The sequence below is a fragment of the Manis javanica genome, chromosome 6 (genome assembly GCF_040802235.1).
Source record: "Manis javanica isolate MJ-LG chromosome 6, MJ_LKY, whole genome shotgun sequence".
NCBI classification, from domain to species: Eukaryota; Metazoa; Chordata; class Mammalia; order Pholidota; family Manidae; genus Manis; species Manis javanica.
In genome coordinates this window covers 108,694,689-108,722,310 of record NC_133161.1, presented here as the reverse complement: position 1 = coordinate 108,722,310, position 27,622 = coordinate 108,694,689, and the positions used below count along the sequence as shown (strand labels likewise).

The following is a 27,622-nucleotide window of genomic DNA, read 5'->3' as shown; positions in this document are numbered from 1 at the left end:
TGGTGGGAATGTAAATTAGTTCACCCATTGTGGAAAGCAGTATGGAGGTTCCTCAGAATGCTCAAAATAGACTTACCATTTGACCCAGGAATTCCACTTCTAGGAATTTACCCTAAGGATGCAGCACTCCAGTTTGCAAAAGACAGATGCACCCCTATGTTTATCGCAGCACTATTTACAATAGCCAAGAAATGGAAGCAACCTAAGTGTCCATCAGTAGATGAATGAAGATGTGGTACATATACACAATGGAATATTATTCAGCCATAAGAAGAAACAAATCCTACCATTTGCAACAACATGTATGGAGCTAGAGGGTATTATGCTCAGTGAAATAAGCCAATTGGAGAAAAACAAATACCAAATGATTTCATTCATATGTGGAGTATAAGAACAAAGGAAAACTGAAGGAACAAAACAGCAGCAGAATCACAGAACCCAAGAATGGACTAACAGTTATCAAAGGGAGAGGAACTGGGGAGAATGGGAGGGTAGGGAGGGATAAGGGCAGGGAAGAAGAAAGGGGGTATTATGATTAGCATGTATAATGTGGGGGGTGGGGGAAATGGGAGGGCTTTGCAACACAGAGAAGACAAGTAGTGATTCTATAACATCTTACTATGCTGATGGACAGTGACTGTAATGGGGTTTCTGGGGGGGACTTGGGGTAGGGGGAGAGCCTAGTAAACATAATGTTTTTCAAAAAAATATAATCAATAAAAATATATAAATAAAAAATAAAGTGAAGTGATGGAAAAAGATGTTTCATTAAACCAATAGGGAGAAAAAAGCAGGTGTTGAAGTACTTGTATCAGACAAAATAGACTTTAAAACAAAGGTCACAAGAGACAAAGAAGGATATTATATAATAATGTCAATCTAACAAGAGGATAAAACCATTATAAACATCTATGCACCCAACACAGGAGCACCTACATATGTGAAACAAATACTAACAGAATTAAGAGGGGAATAAAATGCAATGCATTCATTCTAGGAGACTTCAACACTCCACTCACTCTGAAGGACAGATTAACCAGACAGAAAATAAGTAAGGTGATAGAGGCATTGAACAACGCATTAGAAGAGATGGATCTAACAGACATCTACAGAACTCTCCACCCAAAAGCAACAGGATACACATTCTTCTCAAGCACACATGGAACATTTTCAAGAATAGATCATATACTAGGCCACAAAAAGGGCCTCAGTAAAGTCAAAAAGATTGAAATTGTACCAACCACCTTCACATACCACAAAGGTATGAAACTGGAAATAAATTACACAAAGAAAACAAAACCCCCCACAAATACTGGAGGCTTCACTACATGCTTCTAAATAACCAATGAATCAATGAGCAAATAAAAACAGAGATCAAGCAATATATGGAGACAAATAATAATTCAACACCACAAAATCTGTGGGATGCAGTGAAGGCCATGCTAAGACAGAAGTATATTGTAAAACAGTACTACCTCATGAAAGAAGAACAATCCCATATGAACAGTCTCAACTCACAATAAATGAAACTAGAAAAGAAAGAACAAATGAGGCCCAAAGTCAGTAGAAGGAGGGACATAATAAAGATTAGAGCAGAAATAAATGAAATCAAGAAGAATAAAACAATAGAAAGAATCAATGAAAGCAAGAAAATAAACAAAATAGATGAACCCATGGCCAGATATACCAAGAAAATTAGAGAGTCTACAGACATAAACAGAATAAAAATGAGAATGGTAAAATCACTATGGACACCACAGAAATACAAAGAATTATGAGAGAATACTATGAAAAATAATATGCTAACAAACTGGATAACCTAGAAGAAATGGACAACTTTCTAGAAAAAAATACAACCTTCAAATGCTGACCCAGAAAGAAACAGATAATTTGAACAGATCAATTACTAGCAATGAAATATCCCTGATGAACATAGATGCAAAAATACTCAACAAAATATTAGCAAACTGAATTAAAAAATACATCAAAACGATCATCCCTCACAATTAACTAGGATTTAGTTAAGGGATGCAAGGATGGTACAACATTCAAAAATCCATTAACATCATCCACCACATTAACAAAAAGGATAAAAAACACACGATCATCTCCATAGATGCTGAAAAAGCATATGATAAAATTCAACATCCATTCATAATAAAAACTCTCAACAAAATGGGTATGAAGGTTAAGTATAATAAAGGCCATATATAACAAACCCACAGCTAACATCATACTTAACAGTGAGAAGCTGAAAGCTTTTCTTTTAAGATCGGGAACAAGACAAAGATGCCCACTCTCCCCACTTTTATTCAACATAGCTCTGGAGGTCCTTGCCACGGCAATCAGACAACAGAAAGAAATAAAAGGCATCCAGATTGGTAAAGAATAAGTTAAACTGTCCCTGTTTGCAGATGACATGATATTGTGCATAAAAAGCCCTAAAGATTCCACTCCAAAACTACTAGAACTAGTATCTGAATTCAGCAAAGTGGCAGGATATAAAATTAATACACAGAAATCTGTTGCATTCCTGTATATTAATGATGAACTAGTAGAAGAGAAATCATGAAAACAGTTTCATTCACAATTGCATCAAAAAGAATGAAATATCTAGGAATAAACCTAACCAAGGAAGTGAAAAACCTATACCCTGAAAACTACAAGACACTCATGAGAGAAATTGAAGATGATACCAATAAATGGAAACACATCCTGTGCTCATGGATAGGAAAAATTAATATTGTCAAAATGGCCATCCTGCCTAAAGCAATCTAAAGATTCAAGGCAATCCTTATCTAAATACCAACAGCATTCATCAATGAACTAGAGCAAACAGTTCTAAAATTCATATGGAACCACAAAGATCCCAAATAGCCAAAGCAATCCTGAGAACGAAGAATAAAGTGGGTTGAATTATGCTCCCTGACTTCAAGCTCTACTACAAAGCCATAGTAATGAAGACAATTTGGAACTGGCACAAGAACAGAATAATATACCAGTGGAACAGACTAGAGAACCCAGATAATAACCCAAGAATATATGGTCAATTAATATACGATAAAGGACCTATGGTCATATAATGGGGAAATGACAGCCTCTTCAACAACTGGTGTTGGCAAAACTGGACAGCTATATGCAAGATAATGAAACTGGATTATTGTCTATCCCCACACACAAAAGTAAACTCAAAATGGATCAAAGACCTGAATGTAAGTCATGAAACCATAAAACTCTAAGAACATGTAGGCAAAAATCTCCTGAGTATGAACATGAGCAACTTCTTCCTGAATGCATCTCCTTGAGCAGGGGAAACAAAAGCAAAAATTAACAAATCAGACTACATCAAACTAAAAAGCCTCTCTACAGAAAATGACCCCACAACAGAACAAAAAGGCATCCTACGGTATGGGAGAATATATTTGTAAACGACATATCCTACAAGGGGTTAACATCCGATCTATATAAAAAACACACGTCCCAACATCCAAAAAGCAAACAACCTGATTAAAAAATGGGCAGGTTATATGAAGAAACAATTCTCCAAAGAAGAAATTCAGAAGGCCAACAGACACATGAAAAGATGCTTTACATCACTAATTATCAGGGAAATGCAAATTAAAACCACAATGAGCTATCACCTCACACCAGTTAGGATGGCCAGCATTAAAAAGTCTAAGAACAACAAATGCTGGCAAGGATGCAGAGAAAGGGGAACCCTCCTACACTGCTGATGGGAATGTAAGCTAGTTCAACCATTGTGGAAAGCAATATGGAGGTTCCTCAAAAAACTAAAAGTAGAAATACCATTTGACCCAGGAATCCCACTCCTTGGAATTTACCCAAAGAATACAACTTCTCAGATTCAAAAAGACATATGCACCCCTATGTTTATTGCAGCACTATTTACAATAGCCAAGATATGGAAGCAACCTAAGTGTCCATCAGTAGATGAATGGATAAAGATGTGGTACATATACACAATGGAATACTATTTGGCCATAAGAAAGAAACATATCCTATCATTTGCAACAACATGGATGGAGCTAGAGGGTATTATGCTCAGTGAAATAAGCCAGGTGGAGAAAGACAAGCACCAAATGATTTCCTTATTTGTAGAGTATAACAATGAAGCAAAACTGAAGGAACAAAACAGCAACAGACCCACAGACTCCAAGAAGGGACTAATGGTTATGAAAGGGGAGGGGTGTGGGGCGGGTGGGTAGGGAGGGAGAAGGGGATTGAGGGGTATTATGATTGGCACACATGGTGTGGTGGGGATCATGGGGAAGACGGTGTAGCACAGAGAAGGCAAATAGTGATTCTGTGGCATCTTACTATACTGATGGGCAGTGACTGCAATGGGGTATCGGGAGAACACGATAATATGGGTGAATGTAGTAACCATATTGTTTTTTCATATGAAACCTTCATAAGAGTGTATATCAATAATATCTTAAGAAAAAAAAGTATAAATGGTCTTGTGTAAGAAAAATGCCCTGTTTTCTGTATACCAACTAAAGGAAAACAATGTTTCCTTTCTTCCTGACTATTATTTACACTACTTCTGATACCAAATGTGTTTTACCCCACCAAGCAATTCTTAGCAGCCACTGACTTGGTGTCCTACAATTTAACTCAAATCAAACACCATCTACTTGGCGATAAGTTCAGATCCCACAAATTAACAGCTCAGTCCCACAAAACTGCCCCCACTTCAGATGCCAATCTCAAGTCCAAGTGGTCACCTGTGCTTGTGAAGGACCAGCTATAAATCGGGTATCTTGTAACCCCTCCTTAGGTTTGATAACGTGCTAGAACTCACAGATATCAGTAAATACTTACCTTCATTTACCTGTTTATTATAAAATAAAGGATAGGATAAAAAGATACAGAGAGGCAGCCTGCTGAAGACCCACACAGAGTAAGGTCTGGAAAGATCTTGAGTGCAGGAACTTCTGTCCCCATGGAGTACCACCACCTCAGGCATATTTGCTCACTCACCAGAAACTCTCTGAACCCTATACTTAAGGGATTTTAATGGAGGCTTCACTCTGTAGGCACAATTGATTATTAACTCAATCTCCAGCTAGGGAGGGAGTGGGGCTGTAAATTCCAAACTTTTAATCCTGGTTTGGTCTTTCTTGTGGTCAGCTCCCTGATACTAAGCATTACTCTAAAACTCAAGTTAATCAAGTTAAAATTATATTTTTGAAGAAAGACACAAATGGAACAAAATAGAGTTCAGAAATATCGGGACCAAACAAACATAGCTGATTTATGTATTATGAAGGCTGAAGGGCAATCCAGTAGAAGAAGGACGATCTTTTCAACAGGTGGTACTGGAACAACCAGACATCCACATGCAAACAAAGGAACATCAAACTAAACCATGCACATTAAATAAAAATTAACTCAAAATGAGTTGAGATCTAAATAAACTATAAATTTATAGAAGAGAGCCAAGAAAATATTTATAACTTGAGATCAGAGACGCCCTGAAAACATGAAAGCTGGTAAATTGATAAATTAGTAAACTAGACCTCATCAAAATTAATAACATCTGCTCTGAAAAACACACTCTACACAAAACATATAAAGAACTTTCAAAATTCAATGGTAAGTAAGCCAACAACTGAATTTCTTAAAAATAGGCAAAAACTTTGGGCACTTCACTGGAAAAGATATACAGATGGCAAATAAGCTGGTAAGATGCCCAACATGGTAGACTTTGGGGAATGCAAATTAAACACAGTGAGCTACTGCTATGTACCGACTGATATTGAAAATACCAGTATTTTGCTGCAAGGGTACAGAGCACCTGTCTAACTGAAAAATGTTTAACTTTGATGTGTGGCTCACATTGCTCTGGATTGCAAAGGGATACAGGCACTCCGGAAAACAGTTTCTTTTAAAGAAAGCACTTTCTTAGAGAGTTAAACATACACTTAGCGTATGACCCAGTAATCCTGTGTCTTTTTACCCAAAAGAAATGAAAATCTATGTTTATAGAAGAACTTGCATATGCATGTCTACAGCAGCCCTAATCATATTCAACAAAACCTCGAAACTCAAATGTTCTTGAACAGGTAAATGGATAAACTGTGGGCTATTCATGGCATGGAACACCATGCAGCATGGAAGAGGAACAGCAGCACCTGGATGAATCTCAGAGGCAACATGCTGAGTGAGAAAGGCCAACCTCAAAAGACTGCACATATAGTCTGGTTTACATGGATGACATTCTGGAGAAGGCAAAACTATGAGGACTGATAAACACCAGTGGGTTAGGGGTGAGGGAGCATGTGATAACACCAGAAAGCAGCACCCCTTCCATCTCTGGCCACCCCATTATCAACAGCCCAGCCCAGAGCCCACCCACGACACCCCCAGACCACACCCCTAGGAATACACAGCAGGGAAGATAGTCTTCAACACATGGTGGGAAAGCTGGACAGCTGCATGCAAAAGAATCAAACTGAATCACTGTCTTACACCATTCACAAAGATAAACTCAAAACAGATTCTCCCATATTGGTTGGGAGAAAGAGGAAGAGGAATATAAAATCTGAAATAATTAAATATATTCACTGGTTGTGAAATGAAATAAAGGAAACCTCATTTGACACTGAGGCAGGAGACCAGCATGGGGTCTCACACCCCACTGGAAGACCTACTTGACTCCCCAGCAGGAGGAAGCAAGTTCTCCTCCCCTAGCAACAAGCCCAGCCCATGAGAAGCTGTCACCACGTGCACCCGAGGTCTCCTCCTGTGGATTTTTGTTTAAAACGACCTCTTGCAGCCCCCTTTCCTCTATGTGGCAACGTTCTTCTCTGGACTTACCTATGCTTCTGCCATACTTGCTTTCCCTGAGTTGCAATTGCCCTGCCACTCCCAAATAAGCCCATTTGCCAGGAAAATAACTGGCTCTTCTTTTTCAAGGTGGACATGGTGGAGGTGAACAGGTCTACATGTGTGTTGAGACTCACAGAACAGGTGGGCCCAAGATTGTAGGGGAGAAAGGTTGAGCCCACCTCCTCCCATGGACAACCCAGCCTACATCTCTGCGCAGAGCAGCTCCTCCTTGTGAGGGAGGGCTGAGGCTCCAGTGAACACCTGCACAGGAGGCAGGGATCACACAAAGACAGGAGGAGAGACAGAGGCACGGAAGTCCTGGGGGCCCCACCCTGGTGCACCCTGCAGCACTGGAGCAGACTCGCCTGCCTTGGGGCACTGAGAAAAAGGTGCAGTTGAATGGACAGCCAAACTCTCTGTGAGGGAAACCCTTTTTCAGAACTAAAGCACCTCCCAAGGTGTGGGGAGCTACTGGAATTCTCTCCAGGATCAGAGGCACTGGCAATTGCCACTGCTTAGATCCCAACCCCCACACACAAACACATAAACTGATAGTACGGACAGAAGGGGGTCAGGGTGCAGACACCAGCTCCAGACTTACCCGAGGCAACCTCCCAGCCCATGCCTGTGCCCAAAGGCACCTGCCAGAGATCCAGCAGTCCCACCAAGGTGGCACCTGCACTCCCCTGACTCCCCCACCTGCACCCCTTCCATCTCTGGCCACCCCATTATCAACAGCCCAGCCCAGAGCCCACCCACGACACCCCCAGACCACACCCCTAGGAATACACAGCAGGGAAGATAGTCTTCAACACATGGTGGGAAAGCTGGACAGCTGCATGCAAAAGAATCAAACTGAATCACTGTCTTACACCATTCACAAAGATAAACTCAAAACAGATTCTCCCATATTGGTTGGGAGAAAGAGGAAGAGGAATATAAAATCTGAAATAATTAAATATAAGACCTGAAACAATTGAAAACCTAGAAGAAAGAATAGGCAGTACACTCTTGAGCATCAGCATGAGTGATTTTTTTCTGGATATACTCCCCAGGCAAGGAAAACAAAAGCAAAAAAAAGGGTGGTACTACAAACTTAAAAGATTCTGACAGCAAAGGAAACCATCAACAAAATGAAAAGGCTACCTATGGTACAGGAGAAGATATTTACAAATTACATATCCAATAAGGGGCTAATAACTGAAGTATAAAAAGAACTCACACAACTCAACATCAGAAAAACAAATAGTCCATTTAAAAAATGAGCAGGGCTTACTACACTTATGGACAGTGACTGCAATGAGGTTTGTGGGGGGGACTTGGTGATGGGGGGAGTCTAGTAAACATGTTTCTCATGTAATTGTAGATTAATGATACCAAAATAAAAAAAATGAGCAGGGGACCAGAATAGATATTTCTCCAGAGAAGACATACAAATGCCAACAGGTATATGAAAAGATGCTCCACATCGCTAATCAGCAGGGAAATGCAAATCAAAACCACTGTGAGATACTCTCATCTCACACCTCAGAATGGCCAACATTCAAAGATAAGAAATAATAAGTGCCAGCAAGGGTAGGAGAAAGGAAGCCTACTGCGCTGCTGGTGGGAATGTACATCGGTGCAGCCACTGTGGAAAGCAGTGTGGAGGTTCATCTAAAAACTAAAAACAGAAATGCCATATAGCCCAGTAATTCCACTCATGGTAATTCATCTTAAGAAAATTAAATAACTAATCTGAAAACACGCACACCTATTCATTGGTGCACTATTCACAGCAGCCAAGATATGGAGGCAACCAAAGTGTCCATCAGTAGATGAATGGATAGAGAAGATATGGTACATAGACACGGTGGAATATTACTCGGCCATAAAAAATATTACTCTGCCATTTGCTATTAACATGGATGGAGCTAGAGGGTATTATGCTCAGTGAAATAAGCCAGGCAGAGAAAGACAAGTACCAAATGATTTCACTTATATGTGGATTCTAAAAACAAATCAAACAAAACAGGAATAAACTCATAAATACAGGGAACAGACTGGTGGTTACAACAGGGGGTGGGGATAGGTGAAAGGGGAAAAAAGTAGTGAGAATGAGGTGATGGCTGCATGAGTGTGTACATAGGTCAAAATATACCAAGCAGCATGTTAACACTTGTGCATTTTATTGTATGCACCTCAATAAAAGGAAGAAACTCATAAAACTGTATACCAAAAGAGTATTTTATAGCATGTTGATATAAAAAATATTTTCAATGTGGTAAGTGGTCAGGGAGGTCCTCATCAGGTCCTCATCCCAGGTGGGTGGTGGTGAGGGGAGGCCCCGAGGCCACAGCACACTGGCGATGGAAGCAGCCAGTCCCCTCAGTGACAGTAAGACACCCACTGGCCTTGGGCATCCTGGGCAGTTCCAGAGGCAGTGCAGAGGGGCTCCAAAGCATCTGGCTTGGACAGAGCAGCGTGAGGGGGACTGTGCAGATGAGGCCAGGTCAGGGCGAGGTGGAAATGTGTGCTCAGGTCCTGGTGAGGATGCCAAGGGCCCACTGGAGGGACACTGTGTGCTCTGTTTTTAAGACATCTAAGACCAGCCTTTGCAGGAGCAAAGGCAAAAACAGGAAGCCTGGTTGGGATGCAGTGGATCAGTGCCAGAAGTCTCTTCCTCCCAGTGCCCCTGGCCCGGGGGCCCAAAGCACACCTTTTCATGCCCCCACAGCAGAATCCCAGTGGGCAAAGCTCCGGCTCCACCCCCTGTCTCCAAGTCTGAGGCTGGACACTTCAAATCAGGCATATGCCAAGCATGCGCCACCCACCACCTCAGGCTCCCAAGGCCCCCTGCAGGTCCCACAGCACAGGGAAGCCTGAGGCCTGTGGCCCAGGGCCACACAACCATGGCACCCCATACCCCAGTGACACCCCATGGCAGATGGGGCCCAGGCACCCTGGCAGGCCAGCTCGCTGGGCAGAACCACATTCCCGTCTCCTGCACCTCAGCTTGCCCCACATGCTGCTCCACCACACCTCTGTCTGGGCATGCATGGCATCAGGCATTTCTCTGTTCTGGGGGGAGGTAGTCGAGGCCTAGGTGTAGGAACATGTCTTCCTCTGAAGCCACGTGGAAAAAAAACTTCTTCTGCAAAGGGAGTTGGGTATTAGTGCCTGCGAGGGGTCCTGCCACTGAGGCAGCTCTGGGGAAGGTGTGGGGAACTGCTTCTTCACCCAGGCCTCCTGCCCTGGCCACACACCTGCTCAGGGTCAAACAGCCCATGGCTGCTGCTCAGCCACAGCCCCCTCTCCTTCCAGCTAAAGCAGCGCAGCGCCCACTCGAAATGCTGAGGAAAATGGATGCGTCAGCAGCGCCCAGGCAGGGGCCCAGGCCAGCACAGGAGCACACCACCCGCCTTGGAGCCAGTCCAGCCAAGCAGGGCAAAGGGGAACTGGCTGATGGGGGGTGACCACCAGGTCAACCCGCACAGCCTTCCAGGCAGGGTAGGGTCTCTAGGGACTGCCGACAGCAGCCCCTCGGGGTTGCAGCAGGCAGAAAATGCAGACACTCTTCTCAAAGGCATCCATGGTGTGGTTCTGCCGGTTGAGGCAGCTGGGGTCTCCCGATGGTACAGGACAAGACCCAGGGGGAGAGCAGGCAAGGCAGAGCACTGCCACAGGGGTTGGGGCAGCAGAGCCAGACTCCTGGCTGTCTCTCGGGAGGGGACAGGATGCCCTCGCCTGCTCCTTCAGGTGGTGCATCACGGTTACCAGCAGCCCCACCTTGCAGCCCTCCTCAGGGTGAGTGATGAGGAAGTCCACATCATGGCCCTGCAACTTCCCCCTGAGGGGGGCCAGTATGACTCCTGGGTCCAACATGGGGACACACCCCACAGCCCTTCAGTGGGGAAGGCCCCCCGCAGCTGCTCTGGAGGGGCAGGGCCCAGTGCTGAGCCGGCACATCGGCCCCCTTACCTGTGAAAGCCACTGGTCAGCATTACAGTGGCCCCAGGCAGGGCATGTCCCATGGCGGCCTCCACCACCTGCTGCAGCGCCTCCACATCGGCTGTGAGACCAGGGCCCTCAGGTCCTCATGGTGCTGGAGTCCTACAGGCAGCACGGCTCTCCGGACCCTCTCAGCCCCACCTGCTGCATTTCCCCTCAGCCGGTTTAAGATGTAAGCTTTTATTCTGGAGTAGCTGTAAAATCACATATGGTTGCCGTAACAGAGCTCCCTGCCCTATCCTTGGCTCCCCCGGCGTTTCCACACCAGGACACTGACTGGTGCTGACAGAACACAGACTGTTGCTTCCAACGCCTCAGTTTTCCAATCCATAAAATGGGGCCAGAAAGTGCTAAGAAGCCATGGAGAGAACGATTCTGCCACTTGGGACCACTCACTTAAGCCCAGGCCTGCATCTGTCAGAGGGATCCCACCTAGCCCTGCCACCTGCAGTTAGCAGAGGTTTACATGTGGTGGGACCAGCTCTCAGCAGATGCTGCCCACACCACATCCAGGCAGACGCAGCCAAGCAGGAACCGGCAGCACCGTGCCACACCCCAGAGCTGCCAGATGCGCAGCTCTTCATGTCTCACCTGATGACTACCGGCAGCTCTCCCAGGACCCCAGGTGGCCCTCCGCCCCAGCTCTCAGGAAGGGAAGGTATTGAAAGAGGCAGTGAGCGCTGGGCTGTGGGGCTGCTTCAGCAGGGGGCCTAACCCAGGCCACAATACAGAGCAGAGTATCTACTCAACGCCTGCCACCTGCTGGCTCTACACTGAGGGGCTCTTGGAATCCCACTCCTTAGAGAACATAACTGAGGCTCAGGAAGTTCGGCTTCGGCGCCATGGTCACCTATTTAGTAAATGGCGGAGATGGGACTCATCCAGGACTTACAGACGCTCAAGTTCATGCTCTCCCGCTGAATGGTGCCATGTCCAGCAGCAGACCCGTCCCCAAGCTTCTCCCCACACAGGTCCCCACGCTGACAGCAGGTGAGGGCACCCAGCGCCACACAGGGCACCCCAGGCACACGCTGTTCAGACATGCCCTCCCCTCCCCAGAAGATGAACAAGAGGCCCCACCTGGTACAGGTCCAGGCCCAGGTCCATGGCTAAGCAGGAGGCCCTGGATGTCACAGCTGCTACTGTGAATATCATTCACTGAAAAAAGTGGATCCTGACTCCACGGGGCAGAGACTACAGGAAGCCCACCCAGCGTGTGCCTGACCCTTTGCTGACCCCATTCCCCGCCACCCAAGCAGCCACCAGCTCATGCTCCACAGTGCAGGAAGCACCCAGGCCCAGGCACCGGGGGGCTCACCTTCTCTCTGCTACCAGGTCAGCCTCAGGCACCGCTCTCAGAAGTCACCCAGGGTGCGCAGCCAGTCCTGGTACCACCGATCAGTGGTCTTTACCCCAACCTCGAATATCTGGGTGAAGAGCTGTTTGGAGCACGAGCACAGCACAGTCAGTAGTGAAGCTCCCATGCACGTGGGTGAGGACACATCCCAGGTCAGCCACTGCAGTGTTTCACAGGTGGCCTTGCTAAGTCATCACACAGCCCCACAAGTGCCGTCCCCACATGCATTTTTCGAGCTTGAGCAACCTGCCCAGGGCCACAGAGCAAGCACACAGGCAGGACTCAAACTCCAAGCCTGGCTGGGCAGCTGCCTTCACAGGACATGGCAGCACAAGGAGCCATGTGCTACCCTGCAAGGCTGGGTGGCCTCTCCCAGAATGTGCACAGTTCCAGCTCGTGATTCCAACATCACTACGACAGCATCCCGACAAACAGGATCCAGTCAATGGGAAGCCACACCACTCCCTTTCCCCAGCAGCGGGGACTTGCTACTGTGGTTGTTCTCCTTAAACAAGAGCACAAACAGCAGGCTGTTATTGAGTGGGCTGGAGAGAATGTAGGCCTGAGGCTGGCTGGGGCTCTGCTTCAGGCACAGACACAGCAGACAGGTCAGCACAGATGTCCAGGCCAGGGAAAACTCTGCTGCTGAACTGACCACCTTGGGCAGCTGCCTGCCCTCCAGTGGACCCCCCACAGGGTTGGCCCTGACCCTGGCCCAAGCCCATCATCTGCTTCTTCCCCAACAATAGCTTGTTGGTCACAGGGACCCAGGCAGTGGTGGGGGCTGTAATCTGGGGCAGGGGCACCTCCTACGTACATCGGCTGGCAGAAGCGACCCTTGTGCAGAGAGGAAGAACAGCTAGGGACCCTCGTGTCCACGTGCTTGGCGTCCTGCCATCCAGCTGCAGCCCTGCCCTTTTTGGGCTGCTCTGGCCATCCTTCCTTGATCCCCTGGGCCAAGAGCATGAGCTGGGTCTATCACCCACAGATCCTGACACAGTGCTGGGAACAACCTAGTCTCATTTTTCATAGCAAGAAACTAATTGCTAACCTGTGTCTCTGTCAGCCTGGATGCTTTCTGGGACTCTGGGGTTCCCAGGAGGGGGCTGCATGGGAGGAGGGAAAACCGTGGGGATGGGTGGGGCCCAAAGGCTCTGCCCTCTCGGGGCTCCTCCACTCGCTAAGTCCTGTGTGGACACACACTCCCCTGGTCTCTGTCCACCTAAGCCCCCTCCCTCATTGAAGGCCCACTTTCCACTCCTAACAACATTCCAGGTGACTAGCCCCGGCACAATGACTCCCACTGCCAGGCAGGGAAGGCCCACTTCCCCAACCAGTCATTGGTCTGACAACCTTCAACCACAAAACCAGGGGTCTGAGCAGCACCACCCAGCGTCCACCAGAGCACTGGTGATCCGGCATCACATCAGAAGTGAGTGGGAAGTGGGGGTGTGCTGGGCACACAGGCAGGAAGACACTAGGAAATCTATCCATATACTGACTGTGAAGATGGGGCTGGTGCAGGGGTGAGCAGCCCCACTCCACTGTCCCTTGTGGCTCCCAGGAAGAGGCCGTGTTTTGTTCAGTATGCTCTCTTCAAAGTGCCAGAGCATGTAATATACTCAAGAATATTCCATCAAAGCCCAGTAAAAATGGATGGTACTCAGTGATCTAGGAAATTCTCTGGGCTCAAAACAAGCTTCTCCTTGCCTGTCTCCATTTGGCTGCTCATGCATATCAGATGTCAGCTGCCATCTCCTTGGCAAGACCTTCTCTGACCTCCAGAGGGGCCAGCCACCCCTGCCTGCCTCCCGCACGTGGCATGAACGGCACTGTCATTGTGGGGAGGGCCTCTCTGGGGGCCCATTCTACATGTACCTTCATGGTCTGGTAGCGCTCTGAGAGCAGCACTCTCTCCACCTCCTCACACACCCCATGATAGAGCAGCTCCTGTGGGTGGAGATGAAGCACAGCTCTAAGCCTGATAAGAGAAAGAGTGGTGTGAGCAGAGGACCTAGTAAAACACCACCCCCAACTCAGCGGGGGAATATGCCCAGGGAGGCCTCAAAGCCTGTTGAGCGGAGTGGACATGGGTCATCTGCCTGATGAGTAACAAGTCCCAGGATACATGAATGGCTGTTTTCAAAACATAGATGATGAATGCAAGTTCATGCAAAAGCACAACTGAATTCAAAAGTTTCTGCCAGTGTTAAGTGCACAAAAGGACAATGTAACATTTTGAGTCCTCAAACACTTTGTATTTTAAAAAGAGGTGCCCATACTCAGGGATTTTCTCCTGCCCTTGCCGGGTGGTTTGGTAGGTGCCGACGATGCCAGCTACCAGCCCTGTCCGGCCCCTCTTGGCAGGTGGTGTGGCTCCAATTTGCACACACAGAGCCTGAAGGTAGATGGTGGCTCCTCACCCACCACCTGCATCCACTACCCTATCCTGCTAAGTATGGGGAGCACCCACCTGGATGACCCTGCAGGAGTGTTCTCCCAAGTAGGGCAGCCCCTGCAGCTGGCTCAGGGCTGTGACCGGACTGGGAAGGGCCTTCAGTGCAGAGGTGGCTCTGCAGAAGGAGAGGAGGTGGCCCTCACTGCCTTCAAAGCCTGTGGCCTCCACCAGCAACTCCAGAGCCTCCCGCAGGAAGGGGCCTTGGGTGAGGGGCAGGGTGGACAGGGCACCTACCCCCAACCCTCCAGCTGCCGCCCACATGTCCCCAAGGCTGGGACAGAGCAGAGTAGACCAATCTCAGGGAGGCTGGAAAGTCACAGGTCACTGAGAGGCTGGCGTTATGGTGTGAGAGGGGTGTGGGATGCTGGCAGGCATAGGGCAGCATCCACTTTGGGTTCAGCAGCCCCTTCTTGGGTTCAGCCACCTGAGGATGGGCAACACACAGGCCACCTAGAGGCTACAGGGCTGGTGGGCCAGGCAGCCCCCAGAGCCAAGCCTTTCCTGGGTGTCACCAGGGCTCAGGGGTCAGCAGCAGACTAAGGGTGTGGGCAGAGGCGGCGCTGCCCTGCAGAGCAGGCCCAGAAGCAGTAGTGACGCCACCTGCCAACCTCATGGGGCATTCCTCCTGCAGCTACACACGCTGTGTTGTACCCCCCAAATCCTCTCGATCACATGGCCTAGGAGTGCCTTTGTCCCCCTCCTAGACAGGGACCGAGGCCTCATGCCTCACAGGTAGCCAGGGTTTGAAGGTGGGCAGCCTGGCTCTGAGCCCACCAGTTCTACTCATCAAGGAAGCGTGAGTGTGGAGACAGAGGCCATGAGTCTCACAGAACCCTGAGGACAGCCTCCTGCTGGCCCTTGAGTCCTCACCTGGGGTCACATTTTCATCTGCTTGGTCAGCAAGAAAGGCCTCAAGATGCTACAAATGGACCCCAAGAGAGTTTGCATGAATGGTGACAACAGAAGCTGAGACTGCGTGGCATCCCAGGGTCCCCAGTGGCTTCTGAAGGAGGTGGGCCCTGCTGCCCTGTCCCCTCTCCAGCTGAGCTACAGCCTGCTCCAAAGCTCTGTCCGTGGCCTCTGTATTATCTTCCTCCCGGCTCACCTCCAGACAATGCTGGCCCTCCACAGGCACAGGCCATCCAGTTGCCATGCTCTGCGAACCAGCTTGTGTCCAGCAGTACTGGCCAGGCACAGCCTGGAGGAAGGGCCTCTGCCCTGCACTCCCACCAGCACATGGCCTCTTTTGCAGAAGTCTGCTCCATCACCACGTGGGTCATCTCAGGGCTGGCAGAGGGAGAGGAAGAGGATGAGGCCCAGACCTGTTCCCAGGCCTGCCAATCCTTCCTGCTTGGCTCTGTACCTCCAAGCCTTTGCTCTTACTGTCCCCTCTGCCTGCAGAGAACCTATCCAATACCAGGAAGACTTCCCAGCTCTTCTCCTGGCAGGAAGACACCTCCACCACCCCTGCACCTGCACAGCTGGGGTTCTCTGCTCCAGCTTCTATCACAAGCCCAGCTGATTTTGTGTAAACTTCTCCATCTCCCTCTCCCTCCATTCCAGAGAAAGGAGCTCCTTAGGGTGGCAGGACCAGAGGGTCTTTGGGTGTCTGGAGCCAGATGGCACCTCTGTTCTGCCACACACTGTGTGCCCTTGGGCACTTCCTTCTCTGTACTTCGATTTCTTCCTCTGTAAAGTGGAGATTAATAACTATCCACCTTGCAGGGCTGTTGTAAAGATTAAATGAACCTTATTACACAATGCCCAGCATCCACTCAGCTGCTATCATCGTCCTTTCCCAACAGGGTCTGCCACAGTCTTAAGAAGAGTAAAGTTAAAAAACAAAAGCTGCAGATGGAGGGGCCCCTGGCTCTCAAACCCATGAGAACCCCACTTCCCTAATCTCGGCAGTGCCTCTGTAGTCAACGCCTTCCTTACCTTTTAGGGCCTCGCTCAAGTCAGTTTCTCAGCCCTGAGGAGAGCAGCCAGTGTGGCCGATGGGGCAAGAACTCAGCTGACGCAGAGGGGTCTAACCAAGGCTCTTCACAGAACACTCCTACCCTAATTCTTAGCACCAAAAGAGGAAGTTGAGAAAAAAGCAGCAAGACCACGAAGCGCTAGGGCTTGGGCGCCCTCCACCCTCGGTCGGCTGTGCGCGCGTCGGTTCGTGCCGCAGCAGCCTCCCGGCAAATAGGTGCGCTGTGGGCGCGGCGCCGGCTGCGAAGTTCCGGGCCCCGGCCCGCCGTGCTCTGGCCGGGAGGGCACGCGCGGAGGTCTGGAGACACGGCTGCAGGCGCCCCTCGCCGCCCCGTGAGGAGCAGGTTCCCGCGCACCTGTAGGGGTCCAGGGCGCGGAAGCCCTTGGAGAACGCCAGGCGCGCGAGGAAGGCCCGGCGCCTGCGGCCCATGCGCGGTTCGGCCAGATAAATGGCGACGTCGGGGAAGCGCGCCGCGCAGCAGGAGGCGCCTCGGGGTCACTCGACCTGCGCTCGCCGCCGTTTGGGGAGCATCGGGGCGCCAGCAGGAGGCGGCGGGCGACGGCAAGGAAAGCGGCGCCCGGCTCCCCTCGCGCGACAGGTCCCACCCCACGCAAATGAGGCCTCTGCGGAGGTCCCGGACTCCCGCAGGATTGGTGAACCGGCCGCTCGTCTCCACAGGTCCCGCCTCCATGCAAGTAGAAACGGAGGACACGCCTCCCACCTAAGGGGCTCTCGCGGAAAGCCGGCTCCAGCTCCTGGGACCACCTGTGAGCCAGAGACACCCCCCAACCCCGGCGCGGGGGCGGGACCAGGGAGGCAGTTGGAAGGAGGTAGTCGGGGCGTCCTCGGCCCGGGCGGGAGCGAGGATGGGGGCGGAGGAGAGGTGGTGGCCCGTCCTCCGCGATTGCGAGAGGGTCTCCGCCCGCCCCACGTTCCCCGCCCCGACCGCCCACCGTACCCGGCACGCGCACTCACAGTCCAATCGCCGAGATGGAGGTGAGGACCGGCACCCTCGGTGGGCAGCGGGCGAGCTGGGGTCGTGCTGGCGGGGCAGCCGCTCCAACCCCAAAGAAGGGTTTTTGGCGGGATGGCGTTGGGATGTCGGCCCGCCCCTTGGAAAAGTAGAAGTTGGCTCCCACCTTCTCTTCTAACTGCGAAATAAAATCCAGGCAGATTAAAGAAACAAAACGTACTGGGAAGTCGAGTGTTTTTATAGTCCAGTATCACAACCTGGAGACACTAAAGGAAAAGAATGATTAAAGTCGACTTAATACAAATGTAACTTGAATTTAAACATTAAAATTGAAAGGCAAACCGAGGAGAAATTGTGACACACATTTTGAAATTGTCTGATTCCTGTAATTATGAAATTGCCCACACACAAAAAGACAATGAAATGGAAAAATTGGCGAGAACACCAGTAGGAAATTGATGGAGGACATACTCCCCGGTAACCATAGCTCAGATTGCCCCACCTGCCCAGTCCTTATAGAAGTGCAAATTTAAATGAGCATATCTTCAATTGCCGCATTATTTTACAGATTGAAGGTGTGAGGAATTGGCAGTTTGTAAGAGGGGCAGGCATTTTGGAAGGCAATTTGGCGATGACACGCAACAAAATTAAAACAAATCACTCCCAGCAATCCCTTTTCCTAGGTTGGGATTGGTTGACTGGGTCAGGCTGGGAAAGCTGATATCTTGGCTACAGGGAGTGTTCCTGTGTGTCTTTCAGGTACCAAGTTTTGGAATCTGTGACCTCAGTGTAGCCCATGACCAGACTGACAGATGGGAGGCCAGCCGTGACCCTGTATTCACCTCTCTCCCAACCTTCCCTGGGGCTCTGCACACAGTGGACACAGGGCTAGTGGAGACAGGAACCTCAGCCCAGGCTCCCTCTTTGGGGCCAGGCTTTGGTCCCTCTCCTCTCGCCACCCATCTCCCCTCCTGCCAGCAGGGAAGGGGAAGCTCCCAGGGCCTCTGTAAGGTGTCAGAGCCTAGTTTCCCCTCTGTGGGTCCTGCTTTTCCAGAGAGCAGCCATCTCTCTTCTGAAACTATCTCCTTTTCTCTAGTGTCCTCTGTCTCCCACCAGGGCACCAAGCTCAACCCAGGGGGAGCCAGAGGCAGCTTTTAATGACCCATCACACCTGAATACTTACAACACTGGGCAGCTTGCAAAAATGAGGAACACGGACAGGGTCTTCCACAGGCCCTACCAGGTTTTGTGAGGGGGCAGGGTGGCCCTCTGTGCCCACCAAGTGGACGTCTGGGCACAGATGGGCAACATAGTGTTGATGGGGGGTGTGCCCCTCTCCTCCCCTCCCTTCCTGGACACCAGGTCCCTGGCCAGCTGGGAAGCTCGGGCCTCAGCTCTCCAGTTCTAATAAGCCTGGCCCAGGGTTCCCAGACACCTGAGTCCCCAGCCTCCTGCTCCTCATGCTCATCACCCCCGGAAAGTCCGAGCGGCTGCACAGATGACCCACTGGCAGCTTGTCCCACTGCCCTGTAGGCTGCAATCTTTCTGCTGTTCCATGCAGTCGCTGTCTCACACTGTGCTTTGGACTAGTTTTACCCAGATAAATGAGCTTGCATTTTCCCAAGATGAGTCTCGTCTAGCTATTTCCTGTTCCTGCTCCCAACTCTACCCTGAGGCCCACCCCTCCTGTCAGTCCCTGCCTCAGTGGCCCCTTGCCAGCAGCATTCCAGAGAGCCCATGGTCAGACTGCTGATGTTGCTGGGCCTGCGCTCCTGTAGGCTGTTGGCCCTCTCCTGAGCTGTCTGCACATCACTGTGGGGATGAGTTGCCCAGTGTATCAGTCAGCCTGATGTGACAAAACACCACAGAGTGGGTGGTGAGTGGCAGTCCCAGGGACTGGAGTTGTGACGTCAGGTGCCAGCCGATTTGGTGTGGGTCAGGGTCTCTCCGGGTTGCAGACTTCTCGCTATGCCCTCATGTGTCGGTAGGCATTGGATACTCCTCTTTTACGAGGGCACCAATCTTGTCCAGGAGGGCTCCAACCTCATGACCCCAATAGCTTGGGTATCAGGATTCCAGTGTGTGAATTCTGAGAGGGCACAAAAAAACTCTGTACAAGAGGTGAGAGAGTCAGAGGCCTGCGTTGGGATCTGTACAAAAGGTGAGGGACCACTCCTCCCACCTGGGGAACTGACCTGAGAATGATGGAGAAGAGATGTATCTTTAAAATGAAGGCTCACTGGGTTCACCTCCAGCCAGCCCTGGCTCAACATGGTTGGCAATGTGTGGGGGTGGGAGGTGTGGGGAGGAAGGGGCGACTGGAGTCCAGAAAGCTTATGTGAAGAGGGGTGTTTGCTGACCCAGACCCCATCACAAATGGACAAACTTGTCTACTGTCCAGCACACATTTTTCCATTTGTACTAGGGCAGAATATGACATTATTATATTCTTGAATGAACAGACTGTCCCTTATTTAGGTATTTTCCCATTTACTACTGTTATCATCAAAATAAAACACACAAGGAATTCCAATTTATTGACTTCAAGGAGAGCCCTGTGCTAGAAGGTTTCACCAAATGCCCGTGGTTGTCATGTGTGACCGCTCATGGGGTGAAGGGTCTTGAAAGGTCAGACGGGCTGCCAGAGCATGGGACAGGTCAAGGTCAGAGACTGTCCTTCACCAAAGGAAGGCAGGGGTGAGGCAGCAGCTCAGAAGGGTGTCTGTGGTCAGGCCCCCATGCAGATGGGAAGGAAGGATTCTGAGGATAAACATAGTGGACATCCTAATGAGCACAATGTTTAGTGATGTTTGTGCAGGACCTGGCATAGGACACGTGTTGTACCAATTACTTGATATACTTTTATTTCTTCTCAATTGTATTGAATTGGTACTACTGTCATTGTCCCTGTTTTACAGATGGAGAAACTGAGGCTTAGAGCTAGAGAACGGTTTCCAAGGTTTCGGTGCACAGAGAGGCACAGCAATGATTTAAAAACTGGCTGTTTGACTTCTGAGCCATTGTCTCAAAAAAACTGTGCACCAAGCTCTGATCTAAGTGTGGGGTGCAGCTTCAGAAGAGTCAGAAATCTCTGCCTTAATTGCATTTCTGAGGCAGCAAGACAGACAACAGTTAAGTAAGGAAAACACATGGTGTGCCAGATGGTGCAGCGGGCATGGCAAGCTTGGCAGCACTAAGTCCTCCCCCTGCACCCAGTTTCAAGTGGCTCTGAAGCTCAGAGATGGGTTCCAGTTCCATCTCTAATTCTGGGCTGGCCCTGGAACTTGTTCTGATCAACAGAATGCAGCAAAAGTGACACTGTGGGACCTATGGGTTTAGCCTGAGGGCTTACAGCTTCCATCTCTGCTGGCTTGGAAGGCCCCCTGGGTGCTCACCAGAACTGCTGACTCCAAACGTGTGGCCTTTCCACATGAAGTGGCTCAACCTGATGCTCTGGCCAGAGTTGGAGCAGGCCCCACAGGTTCAGGGCTCACCCCAGCCTTCAGGTGGTAACCTGAAGTCTAGCCACCTAACCTGCCACTATCAACTGGGGTTCCCACAAACCCACCCTTGAGTTTGATAGTTTGTTAGAATGCTCACAGGACTCAGGAAACAGTTTGCCTACTAGCTCACCAGCTACTACAAAGGATGTTAAAGGATATGAATGTACAGCTAGACGAAGAGGTACACAGGGTAAGGTCTGTGGGTCATAAGTTCAGGAGCTTCTTCTCTTTGGAGTTGGGGTGCACCACGGCAGGTGGATGTGCTCACCCACAGGAAGCTCTCTGAACCCTGTACTTTCTGTGGGATTTTCATGGAGCCTTCATCACATAGCCATGATGGATCTTTAACTCAATCAGCCCCTCTTCCCTCCCCAGAGGATGGGCGTGGGGCTGTAAGTTCTAAGCTCCTAAGCATGGCTTTATCTTTCTGGTAACCAGCCCCCATCCTGAAAACTCATCATGATCATTATGTCATTTGATTTCTGTGTTTTCTGTTTGTGTTTGTATTTCTTTCATTTTTTCTGTTTTTCTATAATGAGCAAACACCACTTGTGTAATAAAGAACTTAGAAATAGGAAGAGTTCTCAGCCAGCGGGGAGGAGTCATGGCTTTGGCCCAGTCAGGGTGCTGAGCAAGGGGCTCCACCTGTGGTGCAGGAGTAGGATAGAGGGGAGTTGGGGACAGGCGAAGGCTCTGGCCACTCTAAGACCTCCCAGTTGCCACCCAGTCCCTGATGACCACAACTGGCAGAATCCCAGACCCAGTGAGCACGGCAGGACCCCGATCTCTAGCCCAGCACAGGAACTCAGCTGCACACAGGTCTGCCTGCCTGCAGCCACACAAGCGGAGACTCATCTTGGCAAGTGGCATCTCAAGGGAGATACAGCAAAGTGGCCTCCACCCATCATGCTCAATCCTTCCTTCAGACCTGAATGGGTGGGGGTCTTTGTCCCTTCCTCCCCACAAACACCCCCCACCGTTGTGTTTCCTCCACCCTGCACTCCATACCCATCCTTCTGAAAACCCTGTGGCTGCTGCTCCACAGGAGGGTCCCCTGGGCCTTGGCAGGTACAGCCCCTCCAGAACACCACCCACTCTCTTTTTCCTCTGAGATGTTTGTTCTGGTCCCCAAGCTGGGCTGGGCTTCCAGCATGTCTCCTCTGCTGGAGGGAAGGCTCCCAGAGCAAGCCCTGCCTGCATGGGCTCAGTGTGGCAGTGCTCACACACACAGCCCGTCCATGAATTCATCCTGACTGGGCAGGTCATTCTGCAACTATAATGCATGCATCTGACCCCTGTGGCCCTCAGCAAGTGTTCTTACCAGAAGATGTCCCTGTGCCCACCGTGAACCTGGATGGCCTGGGGCCAGCCTGGCTGAGGGCCAGCTTCTGATGGGCATGCAATGGTCATCTCCCAGAACTCCAGGTCTTTGGGGTCCTAGACACTGAGTCTGACCCCCTCTCTCCTTGAGATGGTGTTTGTGTGCAGAACGATAAGTGCAGAATTTAAAAGGGCGGCAGGGTCTGAGCTTGCAACAGGTGAGGAGGGAGTGGAGCCCACCAGGAAGTCTGGGGGAACCCTACCTGTTCAGGGGAAGGAGGTCTCGGAGGGAGCTGTGGTGGCCCTGGCCATCCCTGGGATCCAGTGAAAGTGCCCTGGGAAGGAGTAGCTGCTTGGCTGAGGAAGTGGAAAATGAGTTTGAGCAGCTCCTCTGAGGAGCTTGGCTGTTTAGAAGAAAGCAGCTGTGGTCTGAGCTGAGGACTCGGCACCATCATGGCCTTGGGGCATTCTTGCACCTCTCTCTAAGGGCAAGAGCTGTGCTGGGAGTGCTCCCATGTAGCTGGCGGCTTCGTGTTTTTGTTGGCTGGGTGGCTCAGGTTTGCAGACAAGTATACAAGAATGTGAATACCTGACACCAAACTGATTGTAAAATTGTTAATACCATAATTTGTATCTTATTCTCATGCTTTCCTGGGATTGCAGCTTTTACACTTTACTAGATACTGTTTTTTGTTTTTAATACCTTCCTAAGATTTTAGTAATCTTGCCAGACACAAAAGTGAAAAGAACATGGTTTGTAGCAAAGACTGTTAACTATTCCCCAGTTTCTGTTGTCCCCTTTAGTAATAGAACTCCTGAATTAGCTTGCATAAGGCCATCAGAAAAAGACTGCCCTTCTCAGCTTCCCTTGTAGCTAGCTGGGCATGGCCTGTGACTGAGTTCTGGCCAAAGCCAGTGGAATGAACTTGGAGCTTTGTCTGAGCCTCTAGAAAGTGTTCTTAAAGGAAGAGGTTGTGCTCTATTATTCCTTTTCCTCCTTTCTGCTGCCTGGAATGATGTAACAATGGCTGGGTCTCAAGCAGCTATTTTGTACCATGAGATGGAAGCCACATATTGAGAATGGGGGAATCAACAAAATGAAAGAAGCTAGAATCCCTCATGACTATTAGGCTGCCATACCAGCTCTGGAGTACTTACTTCTCAATTTTGTTTATGTGAGGAAACTAGTTTCTATCTTACTTACTATTGTTATATTGGGGTTACCATCACTCATAGCAGACCCTGATCTTAAATGATCACAGCCTTTTCGGAAAAGTGGAAGTTGCAGGTTTGGGTTGTCAGTCAAGTGTCCCTAAGTTGGGACACAGGGCCTCTGTGCTTTCTGAGGGGATTCAAACCTGAGTCTCTAGGTATTAGAGTTTCTCTATATAATAAAGTTTAACTTACTAAGCTATGAAGCTCTTAAGTCCTATCTCTAAAGAAGATTTAAAATTTTGGAGACTTTTTATTTTTTCTAGGAATGTAAGCCCTGCAGGGCCCACAGTATACTTGATCCACTGTCCTCTCAATGATGCTAGTCCTACACATTAGCATTTTTAAGCATGTGGGTGTTATTTTTCAGTGTCTTACCATGCTTAGTCAAGGTTTTGCCTTCTGGGAAATGTTACCGCCTGGGAATGGAAGGGGATTCTTGGCTAATCTTCATCTGGGAGAAGCTCACAGGACCTGAACTGATCCCTGAGACCCCCTTGGTGTGATTCCCTGCCATGATCCTCAGGAGCACCGGTGCCAACCACCCTCCTCTCCCCCACATAGTTCCAACTAGTTCCAGGTCTGTGTCAGCTGCACAAGATCCTGGTAGGGTATTTATTCTGTATTTAGCCATTTAACAGGTATTTCCAAGTGTGCCTCTATGCCAAGCACTGCTCTAAATGCAGAGGCAGCAAACATCACAGCCCCCAGACCTTTGCCTTGTGAAGCTGGCACTGGTCGGGGGCAGGATGGGGTGGGTATCCTCACTGAGTAGAGGTGACCCTGCTTGGGCAGGACCCAGCTGTTTTTCTCAGTCCACTGATTGAAATCAGTGAATCTCTTCTGGAGACACCTGCACAGACACACCCAGAAATTATCCCTCCCCAGCTCTCAGAATGTCCCTTACACAGTCAGGGGACACACAAAAGTAGCCATCACACTGGGTTTCTGTTCTTTGTGGCCAAATGATACTGAATGGCCAAGCAAGCAGTGGTTTCCCAACACCTACACCAGGGGGTTTGCAGTATTTGAGAATTTGACAATATATTTTAATGTGCATTTTCATAATTTTTAGTGATGTCAATATTTTTCCCTATGTTTATTGGCCACTATGTTTCTTCTTTTGTGAATTGCCTGATTATGCCTCATAGCTGTTTTTGAATAGCTTAAAAAATGCAAAAGAACTTTAACTTTCCTTTTATAAAAGACACCATTTTTCAGGCACAGCTTTCTTGATTTATACCACTGGGCCCTTCCCACAAGGTGGTGACAGTATAATTATCCCCCTATTGTACAGAGGAGAGAAACTGAGGCTTGAAGAGAGATTCCCAAAACGTTTGCTCTCTGACCTGTGGGGAAAACCCTATCCTTTTGCCTTTAAATTTCTCATTCAGTTTGAACAGAAAACTGAAACTTTCATGCAACAAAAGTTCTTCCTCCTACAATTTCTGCTTAGAAGGACTTGTCCATGAAGGACATATACACAGACTCCTGTTTTCTTTAATATTTGATGGTTTCTCTGTTAACATCTATATCTTTAATCCATTCAGAGTTAATTTTCACGAAGGCCTGAGATAGAGCCCACATTCTTTTTTCCACTAGACGCTGTTTGGAACTGAACAGCCCTCCTTTCCCCTGGCTGATTGCCACCTGCCTTCCTCACCCCCGTCTGCAAGATGCAGGATTACTCATGGCACTGGAAGCCCGCCCCTGCCCCTCAGCCCATCAGTGCCCCCACCACTGCGGTGATCCCCCGGCTCCCCAGGGGCTGGATCCTGTGGTGAGTGGAAAGAATCTGGGTGAACTTTGCTCACTCAGCAGTCCAGACCTGGGATACTGGGTAGGGCCCTGGACTGTGGAAAATCACATGTGGTTTTTAAGTATCAGAAACCCAGAAGATTGTTCTGCCAGTTGTATGGATGGCTAGACACTGTCTGGGAGACCCCTGGTTCCATGGCTCCAGGCACCACCCTCCTTGTGGGCCCAAGCAGCCAGACTGCAGACAAGGGGGTGCTCCTAGGGGCCTGTCTCAGGAAGGAGGGGCAGAGAGATAGGGTGGGCCTGAGCCCTTCTCCCTTGGCCCCTGGAGGCAGAGGCAGGACTCTAGGAGGTTGAGAGGTACTGGAGCCTGATCCCAGGGCCTCCTGTCCAGGGATCAGGCTTCCTGGGCTTTCCAGTTAACACCTCCCACACTCAAGCTGGCCAGCAGGCCATGGAAGAGGGCCCCTCAGGAGGGCTCAACATCTTCCCCTCCGCTGGGCCTGCCTTCTGTGTCTGAGCTGCTGCCTCAGAGGCCCTGGGCTCCTTGGAGGGTCTCCGCTGGGCCCCCCCAGGCTCTGCTGCTCCTGTGGCCCTCTCCCCATGACCTGCAGCTGCCCCTGCTCTGCAGCTCAGCACCCGGGTCCCATTGGTGGGTGAATGTCGCCCCTCTGCCCAGGCCGAGGCAGCCCCTGGTGGTGCTCAGGCACCAGCAGGAGAGGCTCCTGCTGCACAGCCCTAAGGCCTGGTGGCCTGATGCCAGGGACTGTGAAGCCTGGAGAGAACGGGTATGTGTCTGGCCTCAGATGTCGTTACTGGATCTGGTCACTGAACATGCTGTGACCTGGACACATTGCTTCTCCCAACCTCAAGTTTCCTCAATCGGAAATGGGAAAGATAGTGCTTGTACTCAGCAGAGTTGGGGTAGAGCTAAGACCTGAGACACGGGTGACTGAATCGGGTGCCTGAGCCTGGGGTCCAGGTTGCCCACTGGGCAGGACTCCAATGCCCACAGGTCAGTGCTTCCCTTGTGGCTTCTCTCCTGGGGCCAGCTGCTGACTTCCTTCCTTCAGCCTGAACATTTCAGAGGAAGGCTGCCCCACAGCTGCTGGCTCCCTGGGCTACGCTCAGGTCGGCCCCTTAAAAGCACCTTAAAGAGCTTCCAGGTGAACCAATGAGCCTTGACCAGAAACAGCCCCAGAGGTGTGTGCAAACTGCCCGGAGTACAGAGGAGGCGCTGGCACTGCAGGGCGTTGGCTGGAGGCAGAGATGGAGGGCAATGGGTTTGCAGGCTTCCTGGCCACAGCAACATGGCAGGCATCTCCTGCTGAAATGGCTGGAGGTCCTGGCAGGACAGCCTGGAGACATCTTTTTCAGGTCCTCAGGAGGCTGAAATGTGGCTCCCCTGCATACGGATTTCCACAGAAACCTTTAGAATGGATGAGTCCTCTGCAAGACCTGGTGTGTGGCATTCCCCTGTAGGGGGTGGTAGAAGGTGTTCAGAGAGAGGCTCAGGCTCGGGCATCCTCCTCGGGTCCAAATCCTCTGGACACCAGAGTGAGAGTGGACAACCAGGCTTCTCCATCTCTCCATCTAACAAAGAGGTGTGGTTACATTTGTAAAGTGGGAATCCTGAGGTCCAGAGACAGGAGGGGACTCCAGGGACCCAGCCAGGAAAGGGACTGGCCCTCATGCCTCTCAAGGCCAGGCTGACACTGCCTTGAGGTCTGACGTGTCCCCTGCAGACTGGACCCTCGGAATAGGGGACCCCTCCCATGAGGACACCCCTCTTCCTACAACCTGAGGGAACAATGTTTCACTCTTCCCTCCTGATCAGGGAGAGTGGAGCTTCACTGTTCGCAGGCACCAAAGCGAGCCCAGTGGGAACAAGGGTTCATTTCTTCTTCCATCCACAGCTTCCCTCCCATCCCCATGGGAGGGGGTGGCTCTCAATTCCTTACCAGTCCTGCTCCACCTCCTCACCCTCTGGCAATATGGGAGCTTCTGGTTCCCCCTTTCATCCTGCTTGCTGGCCTCTGCTCTTGAACCAGGGTAGGACACCCCCTCCAAATCTCTCCCCTGGGGACTTCCTGGCAAGGTGTGCTCTTGGCCCCATGAACTAAGCAGGACCTGCCCCAGCTTGGCCAGTGATGAGAGCACAGACCCCATACCCCCTCCCTTGTATCGGTGGCTCCCCTGGCCATGCCCTTCATGAGGC

At 50.1% G+C, this 27,622-nt stretch overlaps 1 protein-coding gene across 1 annotated transcript; it reads right to left on the bottom strand.

The window, feature by feature from the left end:
• Positions 1 to 4,247: 4,247 nt before the first annotated feature.
• Positions 4,248 to 17,169, bottom strand: POLM (DNA polymerase mu). The gene is given in 13 exon segments (XM_073239229.1): positions 4,248 to 9,985; positions 10,101 to 10,187; positions 10,257 to 10,304; positions 10,306 to 10,684; positions 10,816 to 10,921; positions 10,924 to 10,947; positions 12,164 to 12,284; positions 14,081 to 14,152; positions 14,676 to 14,843; positions 14,986 to 15,084; positions 15,766 to 15,823; positions 15,825 to 15,947; positions 16,994 to 17,169. Coding segments are annotated over 13 exon segments (1,548 nt in total). The 3' UTR covers positions 4,248 to 9,898.
• Between the last annotated feature and the right edge of the window lie 10,453 nt (positions 17,170 to 27,622).